This window comes from Delphinapterus leucas, unplaced genomic scaffold (genome assembly GCF_059928025.1).
Source record: "Delphinapterus leucas isolate spDelLeu-1000000601 "Yukka" unplaced genomic scaffold, BTC_Dleu_Yukka2 spDelLeu_asBTCV2_sq40, whole genome shotgun sequence".
Taxonomy (NCBI): domain Eukaryota; kingdom Metazoa; phylum Chordata; class Mammalia; order Artiodactyla; family Monodontidae; genus Delphinapterus; species Delphinapterus leucas.
The window spans coordinates 1,952,482-1,976,479 of NW_028322249.1; the positions used below are offsets into that span (position 1 = coordinate 1,952,482).

Consider the following 23,998-nt stretch of genomic DNA (forward strand, 5'->3'; position numbering starts at 1 on the left):
TGACTAGAAAAATAGACAGAAGTGCAATAATAGTAGACGATTTCAACGTCTCACTTTTAAGAATGGAGAGACAGTTACCTTATAGGGAACAATTTTTATGAGTTTTTCTTCTCTCCTTCCCTTATTTATTTTTGCAAATATAAAAAAAAAGCACAAACTGTGAAATAATAAAGAAAAGAAACAGAGATGAAAGAGAGAGAAAGGAGTGGAAGGAAGGATGGAAAGAAGGAAGGAAGGAAGGGAGGGTATCTTACACAAAAGGTGACATACTATACACAGTTTTCTGCAACTTCCTTTTATCACTTAACAATTTATACTCCAAAATATACAATATATAATCCATTTAATCCATTTTGTAGAGATCTTCCCAACTGCTTTGCGCAAGTACATAGTAATCCACTGTGTAGATATATTGCAGTTTATATAACTGTTGGATTTTGGTGTTAGAATTTTGGATTTTGAGGGTGATTTCAATTTTGTTACTAGTACCAATAATGTTACATTGAAGAACATTTGATACATGTCATTTTTTGGATCTTTGGAACAGATTCCTGGAAGAGGGATTGATAGATCAAAGGCCAAATACAGCTATGATTTTGTTAGATATTGATAAAATCTTCTCCATGGATGTTGTCCCATTTTACATTTTGAAAAACAAGATATTAGACTGCTTTTTCCTCCTTAGCCTCACCAACAGAGTGTTATCAAACTTTTCATATATTTCAAATCTTACAGGTGACTAATGGTTTTGGTTTTAATTAGCATTTTTCTCATTATAAAGATTATAATATGAAATATATTTTCTAACAAACATTGTTCCATTGAAAATATGAAACCTACATTTCGATCTGAGTAGCCCAGGGAAGTATCCTGGGTTAATGACATAAGTGGCTATTTAGTTGTAATTAATTAGGTTAATCTGAAACCATCCGTTTTACTCAGGACTGCAGTTTAAAGAGATAGGAGAAAGAAAGGCAGAACAGAAGAAAGGGAAGGAAAGATGGAAGGAAGGAAGGAAGGAAGGGAGAGAGGGAGGAAAGGAGGGAGGGAGGGAGGGAGGGAGGGGTGAATTAAGCTAGGTCTGAATTAAGACAAAAAATATATGAATAAATGGGAAAGAACTGCTTAAATCAATGTAATTACCCTTGTTTGCTTGAAATCTGTGTTATAGTTTGAAGTCTGTGCCATACCTACCTTGTTAAAAAAACACTAAATTTACCTATCTTGCTCATATTCATGTTTCTCATAAACTCTGACCAGAAATTACAAATTTTAAAGTTTTACCGCATTTCAACAGTAAACTACGTGCATAACCTCAGAAATGGATTGATGTCTCTTGTTAATACATATTTTGTTCATCATATGCTGGGTAGGAGCTACATATTAGTATATACGCTCAAATTTTTATTGCATTTAACACACCAGAAGGGACATTATACAACTAATAAGAAGTGAAGTCCATATTAAGTTATTTGATCAAATATGTTTCATGAAAACTGCCTAAGAACATCAAAACAATTAGTCAAACCCAAAATTCAATCTGAGTTAGCATTCATATTCAAAGATTTGAATTCAGAAGTAAGTTCAGAGACCAAATATTATATTTTGATTTGTTCTGGAGTGGCCATCTGCCCATATGAAAAAGCTACTGCAACCGTCTGGCAGGCAGTTTAAAGAACCAAAATAACTACTCTGTGCAGGTCAGGTTCACAGGCATCTGGGTGTTGACTTGGAAAGCACAAAAAGTAATAATCACAGCACGTGGTACTTTACCGAGTAGCCAGCCAAAAGTGTCTGTCTAAATAGTCAAAAAATTTAGCTGTCATAAGAATCCTTTGAGGAAACTTTATAAATACCTATCAAATTTCAAGTATCAGTGGCCAACATTTTTAAAAACACCATAAAGATCTAATAAAATGTTATAGAAAAGTTATAATAATCCTGAGGTACCCATAATTTATATCCTGGCACATTTAAAAATGTTCCTTTTGTTTAAAAATGGGCTTCAAAGATATCAATAGTTTTATTTGTATATTTTATAAATATTTGTGTGCTAGTCAATAGTCTGATTTTTAATTGTTTAAAGCAAATCCAATGCCACAAAGAGCTACTTTAGTCATGACTTGCAGGAGTTCAAGGGGAATATCCTCTATCTTCACCCCTCTGCCCCTCCCCTACCTTCAAGTCTTCTCCTCACAGGTCTCTGCCTGGGAACTGTGGACTTTTGCTGCTCCTTTTCTTGGAAGAGTGGCTGCTGAAAGGAGTTAAATATGGCTCTTGGATAAGTAAGTCTGGGTTGGAGGGCCATGAAGAAGGGTCAGCAAGAGGACAATCTCCCTTGGCGTCCGGAACTTGTAGAATAGCCTGCAATAGAGTGGACCACCAGCTGAGCTCCTTGAAGTGAGAGCTACAGGCTGGCAGGGAGAAGGGTGACCCCAGTGTCAACCAAGAAAAGTTAGATATGCACACTGATGCACACTAAAGGTTGACGACAACTGAGAACATCTGTCTCAGACTCTCCTGGAGGCATTCACCAAAAATTGAGTTACAGGACCTTACACCTGACCAGCTGGAGAAGGGGTCTAGTAATTGCCCTGGTTATCATGCTTGTCATGATTTTTCAGCACATAAATGTTTGAGAATCACTGCCATTTTGAATGTGTGTTTCACTTGTCTGTTTTTCCAGTGGACTTTACCTCCTTGCAAGGAAGGTTTGTGAAGATTTGTTGCTGTTGTTTGCATTATTAGTTTTATTATGCTAATTCTAGAATCTCTGGTGCATAGTGCAATCTCAGGCAGGAAGTAATGGCTCATTAAAACAGGTATCCCAAAAGTCTTAGTAGAACTTCAAGATTAATTCCTTCAGGAAGAGGTAAAATTGTCATTAGATGCAGATGATATGATTCTATATATAGAGAACCCTAAAGACTCTACATGAAAACTACTACAACTGATAAACGAATTCAGCAAGGTAGCAGAATACAAGATTAACATACAGAAATTGGTGGCATTTCTTTATGGCAACAATGAAATATCGGAAAGGGAACGTAAAAAAACAATGCCTTTTAAAATCACAACCCCCAAAATAAATACTTAGGAATAAACCTCACCAAGAAGGCAAAAGACTTATACGCTGAGAACTGTAAGACATTAATAAAGGAAAGTGAAGATGATTCAAAGAAATGGAAAGACATCTCATGTTCTTGGGTTGGAGGAACTAATATTGTTAAAATGCTCATACTACCCAAAGCAATCTACAGATTTAACGCGATCCCTATCAAATTACCCATGACATTTTTCACACAATTAGAACAAATAATCCTAAAATTCATACAGAACCATAAAAGACCCAGAATTGCCAAAGCAATCCTGAAGAAAAAGAACAACGTTGGAGGCATAGCCACCCCAGACTCAGACAGTACTCCAAAGTCACAGTAATCAAAACAGCGTGGTATTGGCACAAAAACAGACATATGGATCAATGGAACAGAATACAGAGCCCAGAAATAAACCCACACACCTCACTTAATCTTTGACAATTAATCTTTGACAAAGGAGGCAAGAATATATAATGGGAAAGAGACAGTCTCTTCCGCAAGTGGTGTTGGTAAAGTTGGACAGCCTTATATAAACCAGTGAAGTTAGAACACATCCTTTCACAAATGAACCTATCTACACACGAAAATAAACTCAAAATGTCTTAAAGACTTAAACATAAGACATGACACCATAAAACTTCTAGAAGAGAACACAGGCAAAATATTCTCTGACATAAATCATACCGATGTTTTCTTAGGTCAGTCTCCCAAGACAATAGAAATAAAAATGAAAATAAACAAAGGGGACAGAATCAAACTTACAAGCTTTTGCACAGCAAAGGAAACCATAAACAAAATGAAAAGACTACCTACAGAATGGGAGAAAATATTTGCAAATGATGCGACCAGCAAGGGCTTAATTTCCAAAATACACAAACAGCTCATACAACTTGATGACAACAGAAGCAAACAACCCAATCAAAAAAATAGGCAGAAGACTTAAAGAGACATTTCTCCAAAGAAGAAATACAGATGGCCAATAGGCACATGAAAAGATGCTCAACACTGCCAATTATTAAAGAAATGCAAATCAAAACTACCATGAGGTACCACCTCACACCAGTCAGAATGGCCATCATTAAAAAGTCTACAAATAACATATGCTGGAGAGGGTGTGGAGAAAAGGGAACCCTCCTACAACACTGTTGGTGGGAATGTAAGTTGGTGCAGCCACTGTGGAAAACAGTATGGAGGTTCCTCAGAAAACTAAAAATAGACCTACCACATGATCCAGCAATCCCACTCCTGGGCGTATATCCAGACCAAACTATAATTCAAAAAGACACATTCACCCTGATCTTCACAGCAGCAATATTCACAATAGCCAAGACATGGAAACAACCTAAATGTCCATCAACAGATGAATGGATAAAGACGATGTGGTACATATATACAATGAAATACTACCCAGCCATAAAAAAAAGAATGAAATAACGCCATTTGCAGCAGCAACATGGATGCAACTAGAGATTATCATACTAAGCAAAGTAAGTCAGAAAGAGAAAGACAAATGCCATGATACCACTTATATGTGGAATCTAAAATATGACACAAATGAACCTATCTATGAAACAGAAACAGAATCAGAGACATAGAGAATAGACTGGTGGCTGCCAAGGGGGAAGCAGGTGGGAGAGGGATGAACTGGGAGTTTGGGATTAGCAGACGCAAACTGGTATATATAGATTGGCTAAACAACAAGGTCCTACTATATAGCACAGGGAACTATATTCAATATCCTGTGATAAACCATAATGGAAAAGAATATGAAAAAGAATGTATATACATATGTATAACAGAGTCACTTTGCTGGACAGCAGTAATTAACACAATGCTGTAAACCAAGTATACTTCAATAAAAAATAAGTTAATTAAATTTTTAAAAAGATTAATTCCTTCAGAAGAACAAGTACTACACATTCACAAAAAAAGCACCCTTTGAAAGGTTAAATTTTTGAATTTCTTTGCCACTTCCTTAGTTTTGATCATCTTGGACAATATACTTTTAATATTGACTTTTAAAAATAATTGTGTTTCAGTGTTTGCTATCCTTAGAGAGACAGAAACAGATAAGTACAACTAAATACTTATTTTTCAAAAGTCTCAAAAGTATAAGGGAAATGAAAGTAATTATATCTTCAAATGATTTTGGGGTATGTTTCTAATTCCATACTTCTGATGCGATTAAAGATTAAAACTGTATTAAGACATTTGAGACATGCCGCATTGGTATTAAATGAATTTAATTTTGCGTAAAGTGGTAGAAATATTTTCTTCAGCAAACATACCTGCAGATATAAAATCACAACCATAAATCTACAAAAAAGCAAGCTATTGAATGAAATCTGATTGGTTATTTCCCTGCAGTATGGATCTGCTAATCATTTAATTTACTACTTGCTAACAGAAGCCAAAATTTAAATATACATATATATATGTGTGTGTATATATATATATCTTCAATTTTAAATCATTCATATATATGAACAAGTATACATACACATATATAACAATTGTTCATATATATATATATATATATATATATATATAAACAATTTAAAGTAAAGAAAGTACATCTGGTGGCCTATTTTTTCCCCCCGATTTCTAAAGAACACCATATTCTATTCTAGGCAGTGGAATGTCAATCCACCTTAAGGGCTGTTCAATGAGCATATCTGAGAAAGCACTGGTTTAGCCAATGATGTACTTATTGAGGGAGGCCCTAGTGCCACTGTCAAGAGCTTATCCACAGGAGAGATAAGAAGGTACTTGTTTGGTTTGTGAAAAGAAGTAGTGAGGAATGGCAGGTAGCTGCAGGCTGATGACACGTGATGTCCATATATATGTAGAACCAACACGCCCATAACTGCACCCATTTTCCATACCCAAATCCAAAGCCTTTATATCATTAATCCCAGGCAAAAATGGTAAGATTCATGTGTGTTACTATCCCACGGCTTCAAGATGCCTATAAACTCATATGAGTATGTCTTAGTTATATCAGTGGAGGACAAACCAGGCTTCTATCACCAAGCCCCATTCCATAACAGGCAAACCAGTCCAAGACTTCTCTGAGTGCTGCAGGAGAGTCTATGGAAGGGGCGCTCACTCCACTGTGATGCCTAAAATGCCTTTGCACAGAGCAAACATTCAATACATGCTGAGTGAATGAATGAACTGGTGTCATAAAACAGGCTTATTTCAGGGAAATTCCATTCAACAGGCTGGCATTCCTTCCTACCCATCTTAACTGTTAAGCTTGCCATCAGACAAAAATTTAATTATAAAACGTTAGAGCTGAGGAAATTTTAGAAACTATCTACTCTCCAGAGGTATACAACTTTAATTTAGTGGTAAAAATCACCAGGAGTGATTTAGGAGTCTATCAGACCTGAGTCCAAATTCCACATCTACCATATTTTGGTGAGCAAATAACTACTTCTGAGGCTCTGTTCCATGTATGCATTATGGGATATCATAATAATACATACATTAATTGTATGACTATCAGGGGATGAAATGACACAATCCATTTGCCATGGTCGGCTAAGTAATTTGCACCAAGTAAGCACTCAAGACATTAGCCAATATTAATAGCGGAGAGATGAAAACAAAACTCTGGGACTGATGCCTACCCTAGGGGCCCCAGTGGTCATAATGACTTTCTTCCATTCAGCCTGCTCTCTTCTCACTAAGACTAAGGAAGAGAAGATGAACAAATTAGGAATAACAATTGGAAAATGGTTTTATACTCCCTGAATGAATGGAATTATAATAAAATGATTCATGAGTTCTGCAGAAATATGATGAGGCTTTAGATCTTTATGTTAGTTCTCTACAAAACCAATTTATGGCCCTAAGATGTACCTTCCCACCCAGCCCCATCCTTACCAGGATCAAATATCATTGTAAATGGAAAAGTCAACAACACATAATCAACAAGCTAAGTTACAAGCCAGTGAAGTCTCGGAGGTTTGATAGAGAAAATTCAGATTTATCATTATATGTAAAAATAAGATGATATGAAGAACTCAATCTAAAAAGTATTACCTGGAGATCTAAAATCTCTACAATAGTGCTATAAAAAGTAAAGAGCTAGAAATCTATTTAGATGGTTTTCCTTATAAGAAAGCACTTTCTGTATAACTTTTAATGTACTATTGATGAGAACAATTCAACAAAATTCAAATAAATACCTGCAGATGTCCTACAAGAAGAAGAGAACAGAGTTAGATGTGACAGGGGATAACTGGACTTCAGGATGAGTAAGACCCTATACTTGACCTCAATAAATTAACATGAAATACAGTGGATGAGTCACGTACAGAATGTCAGAATTCTAAAAGGCCAAGCTAAGTACCAAAAGGAACATGTGGGGACTCTTAAGAAGGAAATAAAATATTGGTTAGTTGATTACGAAAAGGCAGAAGGGAGTAGGTTCCCTTTGGCTGCTCTTTGAAGAGATCACTTCCTTTCCCCCCTAGTCCTGAGGCTAGGGTGGCATGGGCAATAGAGGAATGTGGGGACTGAGAATCATTTCTACTCTCACCAGAGTGGCTGGAAGCAGATTTTCTTACCAGGATGTAGTAGTATGCTAATATTTAAGGGTTCTTGAGGTCAGAGAGAAGGGTTTGAATACTCCGGCTCCATCTCTTGCTGTGGGTCAAGTTTCTTACCTTTCCAACACCTCAGCGTCTTTACCTGAAAACTGGGGATGATGATAATGTCTCCCACCTGAGTGGAGTGTGAGAACTACATGATATAGTGCATACGCAGGGCTAAATTTGGTGCCTGGCAAACAGAAAGTGCTCAGTACGGCAGGCGAGTGTAGTGACAATAAAGGCAAAGATGACGGGGGTAGTGCCGGTGTTGCTTCTGCCCCCAGAACAGGCTCTGACTGGGAGAGAGTTAAAGCACCTTTGGGTTCATGGGGGTTTATATATAAGCAACGGTTGATCAATGTGAGCTGGTTGTCCAAATGATTATGTGCAATCTAAGAAAAAAATGGGCCTCGGATCTGCTCAGCTACTTAATAATATTAGCAGCGGTAGTAGTCAAAGAAGCTAAATTTTATTAAGTGTTTATATGCCAAACAACGTGCTGAACGTTTTAAAAGGATTTACTCACTTATTACAACGAGGCTATACACTAGGTTCTGATAATGTTATTCGTCTCTTTCAGATGTTGACTGAGCCTCAGACGGGTTACAAAAGCACCTAAGATCCCGTTGTCAGTACATGACGGAAATGAGTTCAAATCCAGCCTGTCTGACTTGTTCTTAATCACTAAGGTATGAAATTAAGCATGTTGCCCTTTGCCTGATTCTCCTTCTGAGGCCTGAATATTTCACTTAGCTCTCTGAGTGCAGAAGAGAGAAAATTCTCTCTCCTTGACCCAACTTGGCATCAATATCCAACTCCCCTTCTCAAAATGGGTTGCTTCAACGAGCAGCAATGAATGCCGGGGTCATGGACCAGTCACCTTGATGACTAAGAGTCAGACACTAGGGAAAGAAAATGCTCTGTGACAAACCTACCCTTGTACAGAAACAAGACAGAAATGGGGGAACAGGGCAGAAGATAATGGAATAAGGCATAGGAAAAATAGCACCTGGCATCGTGATAGTAATAATAATAATAGTAGTAGTAGTAATAGTAATAATAATAGACTTTACTATGCTCTAGGCATTGTATTAAGTGCTTGGTGTAAGTGACTTCATTTTAACATTGAAAACAAGTCTATGGGGATGAAATATTATTAACATCATTTTATAGGCAGGAGTATTGAGGTTCAGGTAATCAGGTAAATTGCCCAAGCTCATATGGTTAGCAAGTGGAAAGCAGAGATTGGAACCAGCACCTACACTCCTAACCATTATGCTATAACCATTATGCTGAAGACATAAGAATTCCAATGGTCTTTCCCCATAACCCACTCCTGCACTCCAGACTTAAATACTCCAAGATCAAGAGAGAGCAAGCTTGGAGCTGCCACTCTTCAGTGAGTGTCAATCATTTCAAAACAGTGTATTTGCTAACAAGATGCAGTTCTTGTGATAATCTTCTCAACCAGGTATCAAGAAACAGGAAGCAAAGATTCAAGTAACAGTATGTTCCTACTTACGAGGAAGGTGGGACAGCATAGTTGACACTGGGCTTAACTGTTCTGGAAAACGTGGTCCCAGTAGGCATACACGCTGGTACATTTTCCCCACCTACCAAATACAAAAGAATTATTTCATTTCCATGTTGCTCTTCAAAGTTCCACCTCATTCGTGCCTGTCATTCATCCTCTGGCCTCTTCCTGTCTCCATTTCTGTACAGAAAGGTGCTGAGTCTCTGCTCTCGGATATAAAAAGGGTGTGTTAGGAGAGGGAGCCATGGTACCTCAATGTCTTTTTTTTTTTTCATCTTAATTCTATTATGCCAACTCCACTGAACTTAATTAGAGTGAATACAGAATTACACAATTACCCTCTGTTCTATTCTTCAGATGTTATATTTTGATAAAATTTACGACATGCTGCTCTCCCCTTGAACACCAGATGAACACTAGAAATGGATGTGTGTTGACATAAAATCTGTTATAATTACAATTCAAGTATAGCTTACATAATGATAGTGTTAACATAAAATTATAGATGTGTAGAGACAACGTGGTCATGCATTTTTTAGTATAAGCACATGCTTAGACCAATATCTGTTAGCGGAATGAAGATGGAAGAGAATTTTGGTTAAGCCACAAAGGCTGTTTAAGGACTTGCAGATAGCTAAGGGGAACTCAAAGACCAGTAAGATAGTATTTCCCCTGCATTCAATTGCAAATTCAATTGCAAAGTGAAGGGAAGATGTGTAATTTCCCCTATGGAAATTACAAGACAAGTACATTTTTTCCCTTGAATACCTGGGTGAATGCTTAAATTCTAATGTATATCAGTGATGCAAATTTTCAACTGAGTTTGATAAATCATAAAATAATAATTATACATATATGTATATAAAACTGCATGGAACTAGACAGTTCAGAATTACTTCTAATTAAAGAGGTACCCTATGGCAACTAACTTAAACCTTACAAAATATGGTTCCAAGTACCCTATCAGAGTGAAAAGTAGGAGACGGAAAGGTTTCTTGTAAATGTTTGTAGTCATGGTGTCTTAACTAAAACTACTGTGTCACAAATACTATTAAAATAATTGTGACATTTTATTCACTTTTACTGCAAACAACAAAACAAACTATAGGTATTTTTTCATTTCAGGTAATTATTTTAGCTAACAGTTATTCAATGTTTTGAGAAGACAGAGTGCTAATTGCATGACTTCATTTTATCTTTAAAATAGCGCTTCCATGTCATTATTCTTAATATCTCCATTGTATTAAAGTGTATCTCTAGTTCACACCTTTCTTCAGAACTGCAGACTTGTGTATCCAACTGTGTACTCAGCATCTCTACTTGGACGTCACGAAAACATCTCAAATCTTATACCTCCAAAACTGGTCTTTAATCCCCCAAACATGCTCTACCCCAAACTTTTTCCATCTTGGGTGACAGTAACCACACCTTTCCAGTTTCCCAGGCCCTAAATCTCGAATTCACCCTTGACTCCCTCTTCCTTTCCATTCTTGCATTCAATCTACCACGAAATGCTGTCACAACCTTCCCAATGTGCCACTTCTGAGAATTACCAGCCGCTAGCAGCCTGGTGCAGGCCACCAGCATAGACCTCGAGGATCCTGTAGTTGCCTCCCGAGATTCTCCCTGACTCCACTCTCTCCCCACATCCTCAAGGCCACAGATAGAGTTATGCTTTTCAAACAAGAGACAGTTCATGCCACACCTCGGCTAAAATCCTGCCCCTGGCTGCCTACATTTAGAGTAAAAGACACAATGCATGTGATGGCCTCCCAGGACTTACCCAATCCAACCCATCACATATCCGACCTCCAGCCCTCCTGCTGTCTCTTCCTCCCCACTGACTAAGTCAGCCAGGGTGGCCTCCTTGATATTCCTCCAAGCTGCCCGGCATATTTCTGCCTTAGAGTTTGGGGACTGGTTATTCTTGCTCCCAGGGAGTGGTCTCCCCATCATACATTCTGACAACTCCCTCACTTCAAGTCTTTGCTCAAATGTCAACTTATAAAATCCACCCTGACTACCCTATTTAAAACCGGAACCTACCTGTACACTCCTCCAGCACTCCCAACCCAAGCCTCTTCAGTGAGCTTCACATCCTTTTCCTTACCCCGTAGCGCCCGTCAACTTGTGACAAAGCACAGAATTTATTTATAACATCCGTTTCCACACGAGAGTGTAAGGAGGGAGAAAGCATGCAAGAAGGAGCACGCAGGCAAAGGCTCTTGTCTGATTTATTCATTGATACGTCCAAGCATAGAGAACAGGAAGATGCTTGATAAATAGTCCTGAAAAAGATACAGATGAGGAAACTAGTAGTGAAGCTCAGAAAGTTTAAGTAACTTCCTCAAGGTTCTAGAGCTAGAAGAGGGTCACAGTAGAATTCACACCTGGGGATGTCTAACTTCAAATCTCTTAGCCTCTCTGCTATCTTTTTTTTTTTTCTTCTTTGCGGTACGCGGGCCTCTCACTGTTGCAGCCTCTCCCGTTGCGGAGCACAGGCTCCGGACGCGCAGGCTCAGCAGCCATGGCTCACAGGCCCAGCCGCTCCGCAGCATGTGGGATCTTCCCGGATCGGGTCACAAACTCTCAACCACTGCGCCACCAGGGAAGCCCCTCTCTGCTATCTTAAGTCCATGCAATTCAGGATTTGTTTTAATCAGTGCCATGGAAATTCTCACTCCACTGAATAGGATCACTAAAGTGTTCTCTGTCTAGATTTATATATATATTTTCCATTTAAACAAAGGAAACAGAAGAGGGGAATTCATCATGGGTTATTGCGGTAGTTTTACAGCAATTTTAGCAATAATGACATTTAAGTAATAGTGATATTTAACGATAGCATAATAATAATAAAATAATAGCTCTTAAATGTATTGAAGACGAATCGCATGCTAAACTCGGTGCTAAAATATATCCATGTATATTTTGTGCAAAATCCTTATGAATATTCTATCAGATGAGCTTTATGTGTAACTCCACCAGGCATACTTCTCTTATTCCACTTTCAAAGATAAGGAAATTGATGAGAAGTGTGGTAACCGTTTGATCAAGATGAGACTGGTAATAAGTTGTGAGTATGAATTTAAATTCAGGTCTAACTCCAGAATTTGATTCTCAATCCATACATGAAAATTCTGATAATTCCTTTGATAAGGGTATGTTCTCTCCTGGAAAACATCCCCCATTATGTCTGCCTGCGCTCATACCTTCAGAACACAGTCAACTTTGAAACATGATAAAAATGTTTAAATAGTGTGCTTTAATAAATGGAAATATCTTCATCTAAACAATAACACAAAAAGGCAGGCTGAGCCCTCTGAAGTGGCTTCGCTGCTATCTTCCATCCAGAACAAGAGAAGGAATCAACAGCTGCAGAGTAAAGAAAGCATGAAACCCAGAGATGGAGGATTCTGTAAATGACCAATTACAAGACTATTAAGCCACACTTCCACAGCAAGAGGCAAAATATTCCATTAAACTGAAAATTTTTCTACCGCTAACTCCAAGGCCCACACAAACATTAATGTTGCATTTATTAGGATGTATTTCCCGTGCTCTATCAACTTGACTTTCAGCAACTGTATTAATACAGTCCTTTCGCTTTGCACATATATCTGAATGATGGATTCCATTACTGGAGTTTTGTAGAAAGAGTGGAGTGAATGAAGTAAAGTTTGGGAAGAGCCATCATAATCCATAATGATGGGCACTGAATCAGGACAAGAAGAAACCTCTCTTCTCATTTATTTGAATGAAAATTCTACTATATATTTATTGCCTCTGTACAGGGCCATCTGTTGAATAGTGGAAAACAAGCATCTTTCATTTGGAGGTAGGATTTGTGTGCTCAAGTTTCTATGGGCCTGCAGAATTAATCTTGTTTTAGAAATGAAATAAAATGTAATTTCTTACTGTAAGTAGATGTGGTTAAGCAACTGGCAACTTTGATGTCTTTAAATCACTGCAGTTTCAGGGTAGGCAAATCTATAATTATTTCAAGCACTTCTTTATTGGTGCAACAATTGAGCAGTGTACATAGTGGTCAACAACCTGGGCATTGTCAGACGACTCTAAGTTTGAATCTAGACTTTGCCACTCACCAGCTATGTGACTTTCAGCTATGAGAATCACATTCTTCAGCTTTGCAGTGTGGATTATTATATGCCCTTTGCAGAACTACTGTAAGAACTAAATGCATATGGGCACAGTGGCTCATAGTAAGGGCTCAAATTAGTACTGTGGTCACTACTAGTAGTATTGAAAAGAAATTAGAACTTCTATTCTCATAAAGTGGGATATGTGTCCCTTTATCATTGTAATTTCGTATCATTTTACTTTTGACCTTATAATTTAATAGCTTGATCCAAGAAACATTTAGCAGTAAATATAATTGAAAGAAGATTACCTGTCAAACATGAAATACTGTAGCATCAAGTGTGCTGGCACAATACTCTTCTCAGATAATTAACCTGTAAAAATATGTTATTGTCTTCTTTTTAATTAAGCACATTGAACATATATATTTACTGTGCCAATTGGCAAAAGGTCCATTAATTAATCAGTCTAACTATGTGTTGCATAAACGTCTTCTAAACATAATCGTATATGTATTTTATTTGTTGGGAAAATGTGTTTGAGATTGTTCTTTTCTGCCTATTTAAAGTAAAAGAGGGTGAGAAGTAAAGTTAGGCTTAATGTACTTTGTACTCCATTATGCCATGAAAATGCTTCTGTGTCCTGGAGACAACAACAAAAGATTTGCTTTAATGACAAGAATCAAGTATGTTCTAAAGCTTCCAGGTAGGAGGCGTATAGGTTGCAGTTTATATCACAAGTCTTTGCTCTCTCTCTCAACTGCGTCTAGATGGGAAAGATGTGGTCACAAATGCTTCAAGGTGATATAGTAAATGTTGGAAAAGAGGGGGGTAGGAGGCAGAGTTTTGAATATCTCAAACCTGAGCTAGAAGGATTTTATTTAAAGAAAATAGCGGATATTATTTTTCACTTAAGGAATGCCACTCAGCAAACCTGACATTAATGTAGGAAATTAGCTCTTTTAGCTATGATGCTTTCAAATGCACATTACTGAAAACAAATTCAAAATAGTCAAAGGAAATTTAAAAACAAAAACCAAACAACAACAACCACCTCAACAAACAAGTACTAGAAATTCAGGGATGCAGCCATATTCAGATACAGTTGGATCTGCAAGTTCCAGAGTATCAGCAGGGTTCCAGCTCTCTCTCCATCGCTCAGCCCTGCTTACCTCTGCAAGACTTTATTTTACAGAAAGTCTCTTCTTGTGCTGGATGGTCACTGGGAGTCCCAGAGTCATATCTCCCCAGCTTAGAAATTCCAGAGAGAAAAGACAATTCTTCCATTTTTCTCTGAGAGAAAAGTCCTGGGGAGGAGTCTGATAGACTCAGCCGAGGTCAGATGCCTACCCATGAGCCAATCACCTGCTTTACTGGAGTTCAGTCCCTGGGCGACTCATCCCCGGGGCCCGTGAGGAGGCAGGATGGCATTATCTGGCAGTTCTCCAAGAAAAGCCTGCTGTTTTTGTAAGATGAAAGGGGAGAGGACATGGATAATGAAACCTGTATCTGCTTCTGTAAAATCCACAGAATCTTACTCCCTGCCCTGTGTCGATGACCATGCAGTAAGCTGACCCAGGAGGTCATTTTGCCCACAACAGTCTTTATATATATGACTAAGGAACACACTGGTAAAAGAATATGGAAGAAAGTCTGAGTATGACAAGTCAGCTAGACTGGTATTAACTAAAAAAGCTGTGTGAAAATATCCTGAAAAAGTTGCCCCCAACTCACTCAAAGTCCAAAGTTGGAGCTGGAAATACAATGTCATGGAGTTTGGATAAGAACAGGTTTTCTCCAAGCTGAACTATGACACAGAGATTAGAGACTTCTAGAAACTATACTTTTTCAAAGAAAAAACATCACACGAGAAAAATGAGGCCTAGAAAAATTAAATGACTTAAGCTAATTAATGGCAGGACTGAGACTAGAGTATACTTTGTGTAATTGGCTATGGTCTTTTTGTTTGTTTGTTTGTTATCACTTCAGAACGAGACAAACTTAAAGAAAGGAAACACAACCAAAACTCAGTGGTTGGAAAAGAGACGGATGTGAACGCCATCTTGTTTCTTACGTATAAAAAGTTACCCCTCACAGTGTTTTGGAGGAGAAAACGCTGGCTCTTCCCAACGTTGGTTACATACACAAAGATTCCAAAGACAAGACAAGTGCTTTGCAAACAAAGTAACTAGAACCAGCTCAGGCTTCCCCGCGCCAGGTCCTACGTTCCACGGTCAGAACCACCAACTGTATCCCCCCGGGTAACAAGGTGATTCAGAAAAGCTGGCGCCTTCAGAGAAGGGAGAAAACTTAGCCGGGAAGAGAGTCAAGAGGAAACTTGCTCAGCTTCTTGCTGGGGTCTGAAACGATCCCAATAGAGTCCTTAAACCCCTCAGGTTTCCCCAATCAAGCACCCACGCCTCCAACCTGGGCCACCCCAGATCTGACTATCAGACGACAGAAGTCTGCGGACGCACGGAGAGCTGACCACCCCACGAGAGGGACCTACGCGCGGCCGCGCCCACTCACCTGCCGCTCCGCGGGAGACGGGAGACCTGCCCCGGGTCCAAGTCCTGGGCGTGGCAGACTCGCCCCTCTCCGGGCCCGACTCCAGCTCACCTCGGCGCCGCCCGCCTGGGCGCCGCCATCTTGACCACAAAGGGGGCCTCGCGCCGGAGGCCCCTGAGCGGGCGCCCTGAGCGGAGCCGGAGCGCCGGGGAGGCCCAGGTCGGCGCCCTACGTCCCCCGCGCGCTCGCGCCCCGTCCACGAGCGACGAGAGTCCCGCACGCAGCGCCCGACCCAGGCTTCCGCGGAACCGGCGCCCCGCGCAGCCCGCACCGCGGCTAAGGCGGCGCCGAGGGCGGCCCGGGCGGAAGAGCGGGCGCGGGGCACGCGCTCGGTAACCTGGCAACGCGGCGCAACCCGGCGTCTTCGGCGAACCCCAGCCCTCCACCGCGAGGAAGCACGGACCCCCGCACCCGCCGCCCAGCCCGCGCCGCCCCTCGGTCGCTCCGCCCGCCGCTGCCCGCTGGCTATGGTCTTTTAAATCCGTGATACAACGTCTATATGTAACAAATCTGTTAAACCCTAAATGTTTATGATATTCAAGTAATCCATTATCTGAATTATTCTTGAAGATAAAACATCCAAAGACTTCTTAATTGTATGGGTATACATACATAAAATACACGTGGAGGTAACTTCAAATACAGTATGTGCCTGTCTCTATTCCTTCCCTCTCCGCTCTTCTAAAAAATGCCCCTTTAAAAATTGCTCACTCACCATCTATTAGGTAAATTTGCTGAAACACAGTAAATGTGGAGACAGAAATTGTTATAGAGACTATTCCAAATGGCACTGACACCTGTATTTATGAAATTTTTAAAAGGGTAAGTTAGAGTTGTTTTTTTTTTAAAAAAAAAAATCCCACTATAGTAACACCACATCATCCTAGGTGCCCAGTTCTATCCAATTACATAAGATGGAGAAAGAGAGAGAGATAGAAACAGAGAGAGAGAGAGAGAGAGGAGAAAGAGAAAGAAGAAAGGAAGAAAACCAACTACTTATGTATAAAATGTTGCTCCCAAAGTTTGAGATTATACTCAAGCATCAATGAACAGAAAGAAAACACTTACAAATTTACAAATGTATTTCATTTATGGTATGAGGGACACAGGTTTAGATTTGCAACACGCTCCCACAAGGGTCAAATTGACCACTTTTTTCTATCTAGTTGCTCTTGAGAGAACAAAACAATTGAAACAGATGCCATTCAATTCCAAGTCTATAGCTTAGACCATGTCACTGCACATGAAATATTGTTCATTCAGAGTCAGCACATAGCAAGAGTAATTTATACTCTCAGAGTATTTGCTCTCAAGTCAATAGCAGCGAAGCCTTGACTAAAAACGTTCCCATTACTTTCCATTGTAATATATCTTACTTATAGCCCATGAAACAGTGGTCAGGGGAGATTTATTCTTTGGACACCATATTATATAATCTCTCCACTTTAAGCCATCCCCCACTCGGCGATTATTTTTTAAATATGTTACTCGTAGTCAATATTAATTTACATTTAATCTTTCTTAGCATTATGAGTATTATTTTGTACAGGCTCAGAAACAAATCTCCCGAAATTCCTCCCTGATGCTCCCTTCAGGCTGAAAATGCATTGCAGTGTGGCTGCAGTGACTTAATTCTAGTTGGCAGAGCCCTGGCCACACACTAATTTCATTAGCCTCAAACTCCTGGATTTGAAAGATCCACTGAATATGATTCCTGTCCTCTGACACGTCACTTACTAACCAATTCAGTGTGCATACAGAGGAGAGAAAGGACTTGCTCAGCTCTGGCCCACCGGCAGGCAGATGAGAATTCCCAGTCAGAGACACTGTTTACATCTGAGTGGTCGTTCTTGCCCGGGTCCTCATTTTCAGGAAGGAACTTCAATCCAGGCTTTGCCGGCAGCTGCAGCATTTGTTACATCCATTACTAGCCCCTTCTTCCTTCCTGCCCCCCAGTGCTTAGCATCCCCCATTTCAGTCACTAAGTCTTCCTTCCCCCAGCCTAGAAGCTTACCTCACCATAACTTTTTATCTCAAATGATAGGTTTGGCACATTCCCCACAGCAACCCACAGGGACTGGGGAAAAGAAAACTCAGATCTCTGGAGAGCTAAGAATTCAACCATTTAGAGAAGTTTCTTTTATACAGGACAGTCTTCATTGAGCTGAACCCTGCAATCCCAGAGAAGATTCACCTACCCGTTCTTTTCCTCTTTCCCTAAAGTGACTGTGTCTTTGAACAATGGGTCTGTGTTCCACTATTCTCTCTATTCATTTTGCAGGTTTACAGAGGCTGGGAAACTGGGGACTGGACTTACATGCCAGGAGCTTCTAAGATCACACGCAAAAATAAGGCTGCGGGAAGAGATTGTTGGAATCTATCTCTGTATATTTGAACATGGGCAGTGGTTAACCAGGATGCTCACACCAAAGCTTATATCCAGCTTGCAGCACAAGCTACAAGTTGGTGCATCCCTCCTACTACCAGCCTCTTCTCAATAAATGCAGGTGAAAACTGGGGGCTCTTTTCCCTCAGCTGTTCAATCCAACATGAATAGCTGCAATTTGCAAATTAGAGGAAAATGACAGAGTTTTCTCTGAATGGTTTTGGTCCCAACCCACACTGCTAATGCTGGCATTCAGTTCCTTTCCTTCCCAGCCCAGGGAACGGGGGAACTAAGCATAAGGCAAGCGTTCTCTTTTCTTGCAAGTGCCTCAGATCCACACACCAGAGAAGGAATCAGCTCCCCCTGGAATCTTTTTCAGCAAACACAATCCTTCAGCCTAGTCTGCAAGCTCTCTCTTGACTTTAAGATTTCACTCTTTTTTCGACAGGCAGGCCCATCTGCAAGCTCCCAAGCTCCAAGTGAAGGCACCAAAATAATTTTTAAAATGTCAAACAGCAAATGTGCCTTCAACCCCCAGAGCTCCAGTAAAAACACGGTGAGTTGCGCCTGTGGTTCTCAGGTGACTTCTGGCCTCATCCTCCCTGCAGCGCTGCCTCCTCAGGTTCTCTAGGTTAAGCTCAGAGGTAAAGGAAGTGCTTCTGGGTTTTGCTTACAACAGCCCAGGCTCTTCCTGAAAGCAGTACCTCAAAGTGAAGGCTGCCCAGAAGCACTTTTGGCCTTGCAAACATCTAGAGGTGACATACTCAACAGGTGCTAGGGATGCTCAGAGGCTCAGAGGGGCCATACCAGGCTGCAGCTTTAGACAGACACCCCTCCTTCTGGCACAAACACAAACTTCATACCCCTGGGTGCTGATGTAGTGACAGCTTGAATCTCACAAGGAGTCCCCTCCAGAAACCCAACATGCTTCAGGAAAGGCACTTGAGAGGGAGCCAACTTTTTAGCTACGGGGAGCATAAGGGTCAGCCAGAACACCTGGAGAAGGGACTAACTGAGCTTGGGTCCTACCAGGCAGGGAGAGAGCTGTGCATTAGGAAAGGATCACTTCAAGACAGAGATGAACAAAAAACTTGGAGATAGGGGTAGAGAAGGAAAAGAGAGGCAGAAATTGAAAGGGAGAACATAAAAACAGAGAGACCAAAAAAAAAAAAAAAAAAGCAGGGAGAAAGAGACACAAGGAGAGAGACACACAGGAAGAAAGACAGAGAAACAAGAGAACCCATAGTCACGCATACCCTGAAACTCAATTTCTTCATACAGAAGCCATCCATCTATACCCAGGGCGGCACAGGAGCCGTGGGGCCGAGGCTGCGGGAGCAGGCGGTGAGAGAGCACTGCAGCACCGCCCACGGCTCAGCTGGCTCGATCCGCCGACCTCGCATCTTCCGCCGTTGCCCGCCTGCACCCGGAGCTAGAGGACCGCCCGGCCTTGCTCAGCGCACCCTACTGCCTCCTTCCAGGCGCCTTCTTGTCTGGCTCTGAGAATCGCCCTCAAAACCCAGGACTGGGGTTGGGGGCTGCGTTAGGGAGGTCGTGGGAAAGGATGGGCACAGGGTGGGTGCAGAAAAAGCGACTGTGTTTCGCAGTTAGCATGAGCTCACCTCCGGGCTCTGAGCTGGCAGGAGTAGAAAGCTGATCGCCCGGCTCCTGCCAGTGGCCGGATCGCAAAGGCAGTTTAGACGGTGCAAACAACTGCCCAGAGCAAATCACCTGGGGGCACGTCTGCGGGTGGCTTCTCCCCGCTTGAGGACAGTCCCCACGCCTTCCGCCCCATGCCCTCGCAGAGACAGGTTACAGGTCGGGAAATCCAACCCGAGCGAAATGGGCAATTCACGTCCAAATGTAGGTGAAGAACTAGCCTTCGGTTTAAGAACTGCCTCCCTAAGCTCTTCTCGAAATTTTCCAAGGGAGCTGCAGCTTGTCGGGCGGCTTGGGGCAGGGAAGCTGGGGAGTTGAGAAATGCCTAGTTTCTAGGCGTCTTCTCATCTTTCATATTCCTTGCGCCTAAGTGGCTCTCATAGGAGTCCGGCACTTTTACAAGCCTGTTTTGGAACCATATTTCACTCTAATGCAAACCCATTTAAATCATCCCCTTGTTTTTCGGAGACTGTTTCTTGTCAATGGGGCCATAAATCCAGAAAGTCAAGCCGGATGGAGTGGAGCGCGGACAGGGGAGAGGTGGAAGGGAAATGAATCAAACAGGGAAAGTACCTCCTCGGGTGAGGTGGGAGGGATTCGGCAGGATCTCCAGGGTGGAAATGAGCGAAGGCTGACCAGACCCCGCACCCCTGGAGTCCAAGCCAGCCTTCAGGAAAAAGAGCGCGGGGAGCTACGGCGCGCTCTGCCCCGGAGGGAGCGCCCCCCTACCTGGAAAAGCCTCAGGATGTTGGCTACCATGATGGAGACCGAACTCCCCGAAGCCCCAATCACTCCAACTACTTTCTCGGACTTGACGAAAACCGGAGGCTCGCCGTTGGTGCAGCGCACTTCGGAGGTGTCCTTCTGGATGAGCGCCTGGACGAAAGTGAGCGACTGTTCGAGCGCATAAGTGTCCCTGGAACAAGTGTCCAGGATCCGCGCTCCCAGCGTCACGTTGGGCAGCAGGTTGGGATCCCTGTTGATCTGGTCCAGGGCGTAGAGCATCGCTTCCAGCCTGTGGATCCCGTTCTCCCTCTTGATGTCGCCACAGGGCACTCCGCTGGGACCCTTCGCGTGCACCGTGAACAGCCCCCCGAGGGTGACGTCCCCCTCGATCCGAATGGAGTGCGGGGCGTACATCTCCTGGCCGCGCGCCGCCGCCGCCAGCGCGCACAGAAGCACCTCCAGCGCGCAGCAGGGAAAGTTCATCAAAGTCAGGGCGCGGAGCAGCTTCCCCAGCTGGACCATGCTGCTCCCGCGGCTGCGGTGGTGGCGGCGGCACTCGAGGGGACGGTGGCGGGCTCGCCGGAGTCCTGGCCCCTTGGGGTGAGCTCCTCCGGGGAAGCCCAGGGTCTCCTGCGGGCGAGGAGGGTAGGGGCACCCGGGGAAGGGCAGCCGGCGAGGGTGGGGGGCCCCGCGGCGCCTGCCAGCTTGGGGCGCCGTGCGCTCTTGGGTTCCCCGGCCAGCGCGCCGCGCTCAAGCTCGCGCTCGGTGGCTTGCAGCTCGAGCTCTCCAACAGCCCAGCACTGGGGAGAGAGCGAGGATGGCTATCGCTTTAAACGCGCGTTCGGCTCCCTCTCCTCCTCGGCCCACTCCCTCCCACCCTCGCTCGCTCTCAGGCTCTCCCCACCCTTCCCAGCGCCCACCCTTCCCACGGTTTTGCATCATCACGCAGGGAGGGGCTGCGTGCTGAGGGAAAGGGGGAGGGAAAGGGTGGGCGGCTGTGGGGGGGGGTAGTAACTCCGATTGGGAGTTTCGAGGTCCCCAGGGAATCTGGGGATTGCAGGTCGCAGTCGAAGGCTGAGCTCCTGCTTCGGTCTCACTGTAGAAGCCGCTCGCTCGCCCGCCTGCACCCACACGCACATTCTAGGCACAGGGTGGCATCAGCCCCGGACAGGGCGGTTCTAGCTGGGGCTGACTGCTTCCAACCCTGAGGTCCGGAGCCGGGGCTGTCAGCGCCGGGAGAATGCGAGGTAGTCGAAGGTGATGCCGCCAAGCATGAAGGGTAGTAGGGAGACCCCAGTCTCTACTGCTAATTCGTCTGTGCCAGTTTTTCCTAAGAAAAACACACATACACACAGGAGCCTGATCTATGACCTAAAGAACCTTTACGCAGAGACTTCTCCGGGGCCAGGCACAGGGCTAGCCTGTAGGGAAAGACGCCAACAAGAAATGCTGGGAATGGAAATGCATCTTTGGTCTTCAGGGGTTACTGTGGCCGGAGCCGTATGAAGTAACCCTGGTCTCCAGTAAATCTGTGGCGGATTCGCTCCTTTTCTTCCTTTCATCGCAAGAGATGGAACAACTGAGAACTCTGCAGAGCGCACTTTCTTCTCTGGCGCTGACAGGTGTAAGGCTCCCTCCTACCCATTTCCAGAGGTGCTTTTGGGCTGATGTCAGGTTTCTTCGGGCAGGAAATAGCAAGAAAGAGGTGACAGTAGGAGGAGCAGACAGAAATCTCCCCATCGATCCAGTGATCCATTCTTTTTTTTTTTTTTCTGGCTGAAGATTTGGGGGGGGCTGGGGAGTGGAATCAGGATGCCAGAGCAGGTTGTAGTGCAGTTAGGAAGCTGTTTTTCAAAGGTGTCCCCTCCTGCAGGTCCAGCCCAAACTTGGCCCATTAAAGCAACAAGTGGCCCTAGTTCCTACACAAGGAAGGGCAATGTATCTGCCCTTGGTGCCCACGTGTACTGCTTATGGTGGTCTCTACTCTTGCTGAGCCTTTCTGTTGGAGTGCAGCGAAACTGTCTTATACAGAATTGAGGGCGCAGAGAAAACCAAAACAAGACTATACTTTCTGTTGTAATGTTAGTGTACTAAAGAAAAATGTCCTTGCACATAAACAAAACAACACACACACACACCTAAAACGTCAGAAGTTGGGAAGTTGGTTGTCTCTTCCACCAACCACCTGTATGACCTTGGCACTTCTGTTCCTGTGCCTGAGTTTTACTTTGCCCATCTGTAAAATGATGAAATTGAATTGAATGTTTTACAGGTTAACTTTTAACTTTCAAATCCTCTGTTGAAATAGGCCATGCACCTTTGGCCATGGTGTTCTTTTTAGACCAATATCCTTTGTTGCTTTATGTGTAGGGCACCCGTTTTTTGATACCCAAACAACACTTCAAACATTTCCTGGTACAGAGGATTTTTTTTTTTTTCTTGTTGACCACCCATTTATCTTCCTTCTAGGGAGAGTCCAGTCCATCATTTTCTTTTCAGACATGCCCCTCCTCCAGGTTTCAATACTTAAGGTTTGAGGAGGAAAAAAACCTTCTGGCTACAGTGTTCAAGGAAGGGAATAGAGGCTAACAAGAGCTAGGCAGGGCTAATCCCTGGACTTCTGCTGGAGTAACGAGGTTGATGACATAGGCTTACCACTGTCCAATAGACAATCCGTGCCGGAGTTAAAAGAAAAAGGAGCCTCCTTCCTCTAAATGCTTTATGTATATCTTTGGACAATGTTACACTATTTGATTTTGTAAACACATACCATTTTACTGCCATCTTCAAGAAAAGTGATGTAAAAGCTATGCGAAGCTACCCCTGTATACAATGTGATCATCCATCACTCATAGATGTGATGCCCTGCTATATAAGTGCACACCTCGTGCAACCTTATGCTGTGATGCGCCCGCCCCTTCCAGCCAGCCCTGGAGCTGCGAGCGTATAAGCCCGCAGCTGTGCCAGAAGCTCCCACATAAACAGGGAAATATTTGAATCCCATAATGAGAGATACCAGAGAGGAGAAAAGGCAGAGAGAAGAAGGGGTGGGGAAGAGAGAAAGGGACCTGGTTAAAACATGTGAACTCCTGGATCCACATGTGCCTGAAAGATTGCCTCTTTTTTTTCAATTATATAGTATTTTATTTCTGTTGTTTGAAGTCAAAATATCCTCTTGTAACTCACCTATTCTGCTATTCAATACATTGGATCAAAAAGGCTGGAACAAGTGAAATAGATATCCTGTTAAGGCAGCATTAGCTAATTTGGAAAGGGGGAAAGAAGCAAAGCAATAGAAAGGCATCCTTGGGAACACAAATACTGTG

General features: G+C 42.7%; 1 protein-coding gene across 1 annotated transcript in view; it reads right to left on the reverse strand.

The window, feature by feature from the left end:
• The window catches only part of LOC149743954 (uncharacterized), a 119,117-nt gene extending 101,304 nt beyond the window's left edge, over positions 1–17,813 (reverse strand). The window contains exons 1-3 of the mRNA XM_089905925.1: positions 17,736–17,813; positions 15,863–16,373; positions 9,222–9,312 (exon numbers count right to left, since the gene is read on the reverse strand). Of these exons, the coding sequence (XP_089762051.1) occupies positions 9,222–9,312; positions 15,863–16,373; positions 17,736–17,813 (680 nt within the window). The remainder of the gene's footprint in view (positions 1–9,221; positions 9,313–15,862; positions 16,374–17,735) is intronic.
• Positions 17,814–23,998: the final 6,185 nt, after the last annotated feature.